The 11,221-nt window shown below is 44.8% G+C and overlaps 1 protein-coding gene across 1 annotated transcript; it reads right to left on the bottom strand.

Moving 5' to 3' along the window:
* Positions 1 to 7,936: 7,936 nt before the first annotated feature.
* Positions 7,937 to 9,554, bottom strand: LOC127321293 (uncharacterized). Its single transcript, XM_051350315.2, has 3 exons — positions 9,159 to 9,554; positions 8,590 to 8,756; positions 7,937 to 8,373 (listed from the first exon to the last, which is right to left on the bottom strand). Exons 1-3 carry the CDS (start codon positions 9,448 to 9,450, stop codon positions 8,164 to 8,166), a joined length of 669 nt encoding a protein of 222 aa, XP_051206275.1. The 5' UTR covers positions 9,451 to 9,554; the 3' UTR covers positions 7,937 to 8,163.
* Between the last annotated feature and the right edge of the window lie 1,667 nt (positions 9,555 to 11,221).

An 11,221-nucleotide genomic window follows, 5' to 3' on the forward strand; every position in this document is an offset into this window, starting at 1 on the left:
GTACCACCACTTAATATTGATATTGCAAAATTATCTAGTCACTATGTGGTGTGTTATACTCATGAGAAATTCAAATTCGAAATGTCCATTAATCATCTCTAGTCAATTTTTAATTTCCTCTTGATTAGAAGAAATGTGTTATCACATTATGGGGGGGTAATATGTCTTTTACATATCGCAAGCCTAGAAAATGTGAACATATGAGGTTATACCACTTAGAGTTGATACTCTTAATTATCTTGTTCCTAGGTGGCATGTTTGCTCAAACAAGCTCCACTTTTATTAAAAAGCTTTTATTACTCATCTTATGAGTTCTTGTTTGAGTAAGAAATTCTTGGTGCGGTTTTCCTCAAATACATATCTCTATATCTTATTTGGGACACCGTTTGCTTCAAGGTGTTCTAATCATTGCTCTGCGTGATTGTTTGACTAGTTGAAGCTATCAAGAATCTTCATCCGTGCATAGTGCTTGATCCTATATATTTATCCTATGCCTTTTACTGTGAAGTTGATCCTTACTATCCTTGTCAATATACCACCTGAAACTAATTCCAATATTCTCATTGTCTTCGACAATTGATAACCTTGTATGTGGTTGAATTTGTGGACCATCTTCACCTTGGGCTGATTTTTATTTTTTATCTTCTTGCCAAGAAATCTTTATTGCTCCCATGTGTCTTTCCTCTTTGAAAAATCCTTTTGATAAAACCTATTGATTCATATCAATTGTTGGTTCTTGGAATACAAACTTTTTCTTTTTGGTACTTTGTGCCATTGTGAAACGTGTAGAGAGTTTGGTTTATTTGTTGGAACCTTGCTCTTTTGGGAGTTTGCTATCTCATTCCTTCTTCTATGTTTTGATTGCTTGAATGAGATAAATCTTTGAGCATGTTTTCTTTATTTCATCTTTTATGCTCAATGGTTTTTTACTTAGTTCATTTGTTGAACTTTGTTAAACAAATCTTTTGTGATTTTGTTCTTTGATATAATTCGGACAATAAATTTGTTTTGTCACACCTTTTATGTCTTCTTTAATTCATTTGGTATTGTGTCCAAAGTGTATATTTCTTGGATCATTAAAGTCTTTGTGCATGGTTATATGTAATTTGTTTATATTTGTAGCATGCTTGCTTTCTTTGATCCATTATATAGGATATACTCCATCAAATCCTAAATGGCTAAGATGTGCATGAAATTCCAACTTCACCTATAAATATGCACATATTGATATGGAGTGTATCCTATGTATTGTGGTTAGTCTAACCATTTTGGACCCAATAAGTTTGGGGACCAAGATGTACTTGAATGTTGTTTTAGGTACATTGGAGATGCAATGGAGGCTTGTCTCATCTATAAGGAAGGTGTTGTCACCATATGAGAATTGGAGCCAAGCGAGGATGATCGATAAACTCTTATCTACTACATCATGCCATTTCTATCTCAGTAACAAGTATCTTATTCATGCGTACTCATATAGAATCCAACCTCTTGTAGGTTGCATCTTGGCATGAAATTATTTATTTTGAAAAATATTGCGATTCTTGAAAAATCCTTTTTTTAAAAACTTCTTATTAAACATTTGAGTAATTTGAGAAGGATGCATATGATGGGAATATATATAAATCATTTTCATGATTTACCTATCCAAAATATGCCTTCTAGAAATTTATTGCATATCAATTCCTCGAAGAGCTCTTATGCGCAATATTGATGAAATTGCGAAATGAATTCCTATTTGTGAAACTTGTTGCCTTTCTCAAAACATTTCTACTAGCTTTACTTCCCTTATTGTTAGTTGTGATGTTTTTGAGATTTTCTTGGGTGAAGTTCATTCATATACGATAAGTGAAAATTGGAGCCATAGGCTATATATGCTTTTAAGCAAACATCCTTTGGTATATTTTATGACTTAATCTTGGATACCATGTCTTATTTTTTTTTATTAAACTCTTGTGTGTGCATGTTTCTTTATGGATCACTTGTCCACTTTCGAAACTTATATACATGAGAGCATTAATCCATCACCTTGATATCCTTGTTCTTTACCGACCATCTTTCTATCCTTTTGGTTGTAGTGGTGTTGGTAAGGACTTGATTTATGAGCGTTTGGCTTAATTTTATCTTATCTTCATGCACTAATATCTCATAAAAGTTATTGGACTAAAGTTATCCTCTTTATCTTATTTGTGTTCTAAATGATATAAAGGGAGTGAGGATTCCATGTTTGTGCATATTGTATTCAAATGAAACTATTCTAATTCATGCACGAACCTTGGGGACCTTTCTTATTTCATTTAGAGCACTATATCTATCTTATCATGATATCTTTGTTTGTCCAATTTGCTTTATTTGTTGAAGCTTTCTTCACCATATTATCTTTGTGCAATCTTTGATCCTCAATATAGTTTGACTTCCTTCAAGTATTTGTCATTGGATATGTGCATTTGATTACACTCAAATTACGAGAAGTGCACACTTTGGGGAGGAACTCATATTATATTGGCTTTCTAAATTTTTCACCCATTTTGGCACTTGTTTCCAATGGGGGAGAAGTTTAGAGGGTTTAAGGGAATGATTTTACGCTTAAGTTTGGTTTGTGCTTAAGTGTTTTGCCTCACATGCCTTCCATATTTATTATGTCCTGCATGGTTGTTTATATAGTGGAAACTCCCCCAAAGCTTAATCTTGACAATTTATGGAATGAATTCATGTTCATCACACATGCATACATTGTGGGGGAGTTTGCTCTATATATGTTGGTTCTACTCACATCCCTTGTATTAGTTGTAGTTGTGTGAGTAGCGCTGGTTTTGATATGGGCTAGTAGCTTTGTGTTACTTGACCATATCAAATACAACCTCTTGTATACAACTTATTCTCGGATAAGTTGCATACTTGTTTCTAATATTCATTATATAAACCCTCTTGTTGTGGTTGTCATCAATTACCAAAATGGGGGAGATTGTAAGGGTACATTGCCCCTATATGTGGTTTTGGTAATTAATGACAACCCCTATATGGACTAATTTTTTCATTGAGTTTATATGAAGGAACATTCCATAGGTAATACTTGTAGTCCATGTGTTGGATTCAAGTATGGATGCCATGAAGATAAAAGATATACCTTGAGTATTGGCATCAAGATCATCGATTTGAAGTCATATATGTGATATGATTAAGAAAAGAAATGAAGATGGAGTTCCTATGTGGAACTCAATATTAGTCATGCTCTAGCTTATGTTCCATGGGCATGCATCAAAAGTGAGATCTCATATAGCCCATGAGAGGATGACAGCAAGTGGTGACCGTCTTCAAGGTTGAGTTGGGCAAGTTCAAGTTGAGCATCTCAAGAGGATCATATGCTTGAAGCTTGCTGTCCATTTGGTGATAATGAACATGTGAAGATGTGCATCAATGGAGCTTTCCCATCATGGTGTATGGGAGAGCATTTGTGAGTCTTCACGAAGCAACAATGATCAAGTGAGGCGTTCCGGCTTGAGTGGAGCTTGAAGAGTTATCATCAAGATCAAGCGGGATGCGCAAGGAAAAGGTATGGCCTTGCTAGGTTTTCCTTTTACCGGTCTCAAGGTGGTTGTTGGGAGACCAGGTTATAGGATAGATAGTCGCACTATCAACAGGGGCTTTCGGTTAGGTAACTTGATCACATCGTCTTAGGGAGCTCAATCAGTTGCATACTTTTCATATCTCTATTGCTTATTGGTGTTTCTTTATGTGAGGTTCTTGAGCTTGTTTCTAGCTTTACAACAAACCCAAATTCATCGAAAACGGAATCCATATGCATCCTCTATTGCGTTTTCGAGTTTGGAAGTTTTATCGGTGTCTCTTTTATAGATAGGTCAAAACATTCATCTTGTGGTTTTTACTCCTTGGGTGGATAATGATGTTTCTATGCATAAAGTTGTATGGCTTGTTGTTTTGATTCCAACAAGCCCAAGATCATCGAAATCGGAGTCCGAGTGCAAAAGTTATCATGGTTTTTGTAAAACATGTTTTCATGTTGGCCCGGCGGTGCCGACTGTCTCACCGGCTTGCCCGGCACAGACCGGCTCTCACACCGCTGCCAAACGGACGTATTCCAGGGGTTCTCAGGGCTGCCCGGTGCCTGGCCCGGCATGACCGGCTCTTCCGCCAGACGGCCCGGTGCCTGACCCGGCGCACCGGCCCATCCTGCCATGCTACAAGAAAAACACCCATATATGCCCCAAACGGTCATATTTCTTTTAGCTATAAAAGGGGCTTCTTACCCAACAACTTTCTAGGGTTCTTGAGCATCCTTTTGACCACCATTGTTGAACCTCTTGTGCTTGCTTCCTCTCCCTTCCCTCCTATGATTCTTGCATATTATTGGGGGATTTGAAAGAGGAGATCTAGATCTACAACCTCATCCAATCCCTTCCTCCTCTAAGTGAGGGGAAATCTTGGGATCTAGATCTTGGAGTCATTTGTTGATTTCCTCCATTGTTCTTCCTCTCTAATCTCATCCTAGCATTTGTTGATTTGGTAAGATTTGAGTGTGAAGGATTTGAACACCTTTGGTGTTCTTGCTTTGCATCATTGCATAGTGTTGAGCTCTCCACCACGATTAGTTTGAGTGAGAGACCGTGAGCTTGTTACTCTTGGAGGGTGACCTCCTAGTTGGCTTGTTTACTGTCCCGCTGACCTTTTCATGGAAGATTATGAAGAGGCCCGAGCTTCTCCTTCGTGGAGCTTGTGAAGTGGTTGTGGAGCTTGCCCTCTCCGGAGTGGAGGAAAAGCTAGCAATAAGGAAAGGGCTATTCCTTCGTGGGATAGGCTCGGAGAATAAGGTGAGCCTTCATGGCGTTGGGAAATCCTTTGTGGGATCCCCACCTCTCCAAACGTGACGTACATTCTTGCAAAGGAAGGGAACATGGGAATACATCTTCGTCTTCGTGTGTCTCGGTTATTTCTATATCCGAGCTTACTTTCCTTTGTGATAGCCATCGAGCTTGAAGTACTTATAGGAAGCTCAATTGGGGCTATATATTGTGCCTATCTTGCTTAGCTCTAGTTGTGGTTATCGCACTTAGTTGAGCCTAGCATATTTATGGTTTGTACTTGTAAACTAAACGTTAGTTTAATTCCGCATTCTTACAAGTCAAATCCGTAAGAGTTTTTAAACGCCTATTCACCCCCTCTAGGCAACATCTCGTCCTTTTAGGTGTGCTACTGACGACTGAGGTAGGAGTGGGATCCTTCCTACATGGGCCACCTCCATGGTGATATGCTCTGTGAGCATGAACAATGTCGCCACCCGATGCACCACCGGCGTCACCAACGACTTCGATGCGGTAAGTACCTAGGGTTTACTGAGTTGAGATTTTTTTTCCAACTTGAACCAATTTGATTTGATTTTTCAAAACTATAGGATACAAGGTGTGATGCATGTGGTGCCCATGGCTGGCAATCTTGTTGAAGCATTGTGAAGAGGGAAAGATGGCTATCTTAGAAGATTTGAACTTCACAATCGATCAAAAGAAGGTGGAATATGAGCTCGAATTAGTTTATGAATAGATGTGTAAGAAGGAGGAGTTCATGAAGAACATTGAAGAAGTTAAGAAGAAAATAGAAGATGAAACAATTGAACTGGAGTTGTATATCGCCGGCGCGGACAATGACTACAATAACAAGGAAAACCAAAGAAAAATGTTGAAGATGTATAAAAAAATATGCATAGAGAAGGAAATTTGCCTTTAATATGCATTTGGTGAAATTATGACATTACTTGCGATTGCAATCGCAATGATAGGTTTCCATTGTGATTAGAAGTAGTTTGTAGCCAAACCGAAAGTGTTCGACGAAATGTATGAGATGCCCTTAGAGCATCCCAGCAAGTCCCTTAAACGACGCCCAACACATGTGCCAGACATACCAAAATGGGTCCTCCTGCGCAGGTTGCCGCTTTTGAGAGGCGCCTCTACCTAAGTTCATCCCTCAAACATATTTCAAACCAATTTTTTGAAGGAAAAAACTGCAAATTCACAAAGCAAATAGTCTCGGTGATTAATTCAAAGTTCCTGCCACCAAAATGCCAAGTACGAACACTAATATTACAAGACGACATAGCACCAATCAAATCGAAGGAGGCTGATCTATCGCCGCATGCTTCTCCGACACCGTCCCCTCCTGTTCGCTCATCGTCAATGTTGCTGCCATCCACAGTCGATGTTGCCGTCGAGAGTTGCTATGGGAGCTAGCATACCTTGGATTATGACATGGTTCGTGACCGCCGCCTTCTTGATGCACGCCTTGATCGCTGTTGTTGGCATTTCGTCGGATGAGGATGTCCTCATAGTCGTCTTCTGACATCCCCGGTCATCTTCATCTTTGTTGACGCATGCGTGCATGGCTTGATGAAGGCGCCATTCGCCCCATTCAGTGCTTTGAGCGCAGGCGCCTTCGGAGCTTTCGGCGGCATGGCAACGGAGGAGACCGGCTTGCGTTGGCAACGACGGCGTGGGTGGGAGAAATAAGGTGGGAAAGTGCAAGTCAAAATGATTGTCCTGTGTCAATGACAGTGGTGGCCGGTGGTCTGTTTCTCGCTAGCCGCTCATGTCCGATGCTCACCACGACTCATGTGGGTCAGGTACTCGGGTATAGAATTGATGCATTAACCAAATATACAAAATCTAAAATGATGAAAACAGGCCATGTCATATTTATATTCATCCGCGAGAGAAAGTTAGTTTATGACGCGCCTCTAGGCACAGTGAGTTTATTCTGGTTTGCAGAAAGGTGCTAGAGCCAAGATGTTGAAGACTGCTTACCAAAAGCTGTTGGCGATTTTCTGTCCAATACTATAATACTACCGATAACCCTGAGGTATCGTTGGAGGGAGGCTGGTGGATGCTTAATCTTTTCTTTTTTACTTGGTCATGTTTCTCCTGTCCGGTCTACCGGAAATGCCGGGTTTAGCTTCACGGTTAGGGTTTTGGGCTCAACCAATCTGACACCGATTGAAGATGAAGAACAATGCTCTCTTTGTTTGCATTGTTTTGTTGCATTTGGAGATGGATAGCAAGACGTAGAGATCATTACTTTCATACGAGAGATCAGAGACTGGCAGCACTGCCTTGACTATGACACCACAATGCCCAGGGGAGAACAAATGGACTCGGGGCGCAGCTAGGGGTGATGGACTCTGAATCTCTGATCCATCCATCAGATTACCACTGGAACGAATCTTTTGCCAAACGATGGACGCTCGTGTATGTATATGCTGCTCCAGGAACTTTTGCCTCCGGGAGCTATGTATCCATGGCGCAAACTGAGGACGCCGCAGTCACTTTTATTGTCGAGCTTTCTTGTCTCGGACGCTAGGCAAGCTCTCGAGCCCTGAGCGTCTGAGCTGAGCTACACGCATCGCAGCGTCGGACAGACGCCGGCTGCAGTGCAAAGCGCAGGGCGATCATGTCACCGCCGGTCTACGCTCGCTCTGTCAAGTTCGATCAGGTCAGGTCCATCATCTCCCACACGCATCCATTCCATCCCATCCCCTGAAACACTGACGGATCCCTGGCGCCCAAGGCTTTGTCCCGTAGCCCGGTCAGGAACACCAGGGATTCCCCTGTGGAGATGGCCGCGCTCCCCTGCGCCGGATCGAGCTCGCGCCGCACGAGTGCACGTGTTCGTTCCCTTGTGTTCGTCGGGACTGCCGAAACGGAAAGTCTCCTGTGCTACACGTGCATGGCGGGTGCTCGGCGCTTGGACCGGCAGGTGCTAACATGAGCCGCCCTCTGACCGGAGATCAATTGAGCATCCCTATTTTGCTAGTAGAGTGAAATTGAGCTTCCCGATGCGTAATAATGGCGGAGGCTCGCCTCCCGCGAAGTTCCGTCCAAAAACCTCGAGCAGCTCTTCCATCGCCATGCCCCAACTTGACTACGGAGTAGTCAAATTCACCCAAAGATCTAGTTATCTCAGGTACACACTTTTACAATCATCGATTCATACATGAACGGAATGGTGCTACTACTGCTGAACATCTGGAGGATCACCGCAAGGTTTAAAGCTTATTTTACACACCCTGTAGCTACACGCCCCAGTATTTACCCAGCTGCGTTACTAGTTCACTACCCACTGTCCGTGTCCGTGTACTCCGCCGATCAGCCTCGCCGCCGGCCGTCAGTCTCGCCCTTCGGCGATGCTTTGGAGGGCGGGCTTCCACTGCCGGCCCATCCGCCGGCCGAGCGCCAAGCCGTGCGGCAGCAGCGACTCCAGGTCGCAGTCGTCCTCGTCGACGGCAGGCTCCGACGCCGCGTCGCTTCCCGTCTTCGGCGCAGCTGCAGCTGTGGCTGTGGCGTCCTCCTCCTGCTGCTCCGACTGGCGCATGACCTGGATTAGTAAATGGAAAAGTTCAAGGTTGTTGACATAGCAGTTTCCGGACATTAACTAGTTCGGGCTGCGATCGATCGGTGGATGGTTCGATGGCGACCGAACGGATCACGACCCAAAGATTTGGCGAGGCGGTGGTTGGAATGACACCGCGTGTCGGTGTGTATGTGCCTATGTGCAAGTGAGTAATGTGGAGGGTAGGGGACACGAGCGCACCTTCGCGAGTGATCGGTCGGACTCCTCGCGCGCGCCGCCGCCGCTGGTGCCTCGCCGGCGGCGAGGCTTGGCCGGCTTCTGCGCCACCTCCTCGTGCTCGTCCTTGGCCTTGACCATGACGCGGCTGAGCTTGACATGCCGCTTCGTCGCGAACTCCTTCAGCACCTCTGCTCGATCGCACACCAATGGAGGAAAAAATCGTTAGTTTGGTGGAAAGAGCGGCAGCACGGCCAGGAAATACGACGGCAATAGTGACACCATGGAGTACTGAGTTAGGCAGAAGAGTTCAATTAAATGGTGACACTTTTTTAGAGCGCCAACTCAGTCTAGGAAATTACTACGGAAAAGCTCCACTTAATCTGCCGCTCTAACTATACTACTACTAGTCAAAAAAAGGCATTTAAGCGGACGGCGACAGGCACGAATCATGACACACTAATCCTTGTCCTGAGTCCTGACGCACCGCCCGCCGGCCTAGCACAGCCGGCGGAGTGGTACACGCGCAACAAGTTAATGCCGAGCGAAGCCGAGCTGCAGGAAGGGGTGGTGGGCGCTTGGCTTGGACGTACCTTCGAAGCTGACGAGGCGGTAGACGCGGCCGAGCTGGAGCGTGTCGTCGGGCCGGAGCAGCTTGAGGTGCTTCACGGGAGCCGCCGCGGCCACCGTGGCCCCGCCCTTCGTTGCGGTGGCGCCGGCGGCGGCGGGGGTCTGCGGCACGGTGATCACGGCGGCGACGTAGTGGCCCGGGTTGTTCGCCATGACCTCCCCCGCCGGGAGCGCCCAGTAGAGCAGCTCCGTGCGGCCGCCGCCCTGGTGCTGGATCACCACCGTCGCCGCGTCCACCGCCTGGCAGTTACCCATGTTATGTGTGCTCACGCCGCCGCGCACGAGCGCTCCTCGCGTCCTCTCTCAATTTGTTTTCTTGTGTTGGGGAGAGGTGGGCGGGCGAGTGAGCGTCGCAGGTGGCAGTGGCGACCGTTTTATAACCCGGCTGGCTGGCGCTGGGAGGACGAACAGCTCGAGGCCGACGGCTGCGCGCTGTAGCACGGTACTTGGCTGCCTGCCTCGTCTAGTCTCGTCTCCGATGTTTACGTGGACGCGGCCGGCTATGTGTGACTGAAGTTAATAATTAGGTATTTTTCCTTCCCGCCATCACTGGTTCCGACGCCTAACTCGACCTGGCCGGTGTGCCGAATTTAGCTACAATCCACGTTACTTGACCGTGCACGCATGAAGCGATCAAGGTCGGCCGATCCACCGTTGCTTTTTCTTAGCCGTCGCGTGTGTGGAGTGGGGGTCGACCGGTCGAGCGTGTAGAGACATGAATGAGACAACGATCCTGTAATCCCGTTTAAATAATGTGGTTATATATATGTAGAGGGAACTTCTTTGGCTGTCTGCCGAAATATGGTGAGCCCTATCATTTTGACGAAAGTTGGTCACGACTGTTATGCGTAGAGTTGGCAAGACTACCCGACTATGTGACATGTAGACAAATTTGCTATCAATTTATGGCATGCTTCTTCTACGACAATGAAAAAAAAAACATACCAAACACAAGGTTTTTAGGTCATTGCAAATGTGTTCGTTTTAGTCCATCTTTAGTTCTCAAAAAGACAGGAAAGATCCATGTGTCCACCCTCTGGTACGTTTTGAGCGGAGGTGCACCCAACAGGGCGTCTCTTTTGGTCCGCGCTAGTCTTCTTAACGAATTTCCCTATTTCAGCAATTTCGGTCATTTTAAACATAACACAATAGTGTAGTTTATAATTCAATAACTTTAATAGTTCAAAATCAATTAAACAACACAGTTCACAATCAAAAAAAGTTTGCAAGCAAGCAAAATGAGATGAGAGATGACTAGTTGTTTCATACGGTGAGCCCACAAATGCTAGATCAAATCCATTTGGAGTTGATTATAAGTGTCCCAATCACAGATCTCATGATACACATGGAGCAACTTTTAAAACGATACTGACCCAGGCGTGAGATTAACCAATTCACACTAAAATTACCACTTTTGATCAGAGAAGTCATCATCACGCTAATACTCAACGATCATGTTATGCAGGATCACACAAGTAGTCATCACCTCCCACATCATATCATGGCTCATCTTCTATGAGGGTGCCAAACAATAGCCCACCGAGATGGATAATCCCGTTTAAATAATGTGATTATGTAGAGGGCATGCACATCTTTGGCTGTCTGCTGAAATATGATAAGCCCTAACAATTTGACGAAAATTGTCAGGACTGTTATGGTAGAGTTGGCAAGACTAGTGAGTGGGTGACATGTAGAGAAAAATGCTCTAAATTTGTGGCATGCTTCTTTTATACCTGAAGAAAAAGCATGCTAATCACAATGTTTTTTTTACACTCATACCAAATGACAACATTCACCATGAACATGTGGTATGACCGGTCATACGGTATGGTCGACGTTCGTTCTGGTTCTGGAAAAGTGCCTTGTGACGTGCCACCTTACGGGCCCATAGCACTCTACTCTAGCTGTTTATTAAGTATCACTCAGTTCCATAAGGGCATCTCCAGGGGCGCGACACAAACGGACGCTGAGCGACCGTTTGTGTCCGCCGTGACCGAAAATGGGTCTGGCATCACCTCCAGTGGCG

This window comes from Lolium perenne, chromosome 4 (assembly GCF_019359855.2).
Source record: "Lolium perenne isolate Kyuss_39 chromosome 4, Kyuss_2.0, whole genome shotgun sequence".
Classification (NCBI taxonomy): Eukaryota; Viridiplantae; Streptophyta; class Magnoliopsida; order Poales; family Poaceae; genus Lolium; species Lolium perenne.

What these genes read in the sequence shown, in the direction of transcription:
- LOC127321293 (XM_051350315.2), bottom strand. Translation starts at nt 9,450, where the DNA reads ATGGGTAACTGCCAGGCGGTGGACGCGGCGACGGTGGTGATCCAGCAC. An exon ending in CCGCCTCGTCAGCTTCGAAG is followed by an intron (nt 8,757 to 9,158) that starts GTACGTCCAAGC and finishes GCGATCGAGCAG; the next exon opens with AGGTGCTGAAGGAGTTCGCG. An exon ending in CCGACCGATCACTCGCGAAG is followed by an intron (nt 8,374 to 8,589) that starts GTGCGCTCGTGT and finishes TTACTAATCCAG; the next exon opens with GTCATGCGCCAGTCGGAGCA.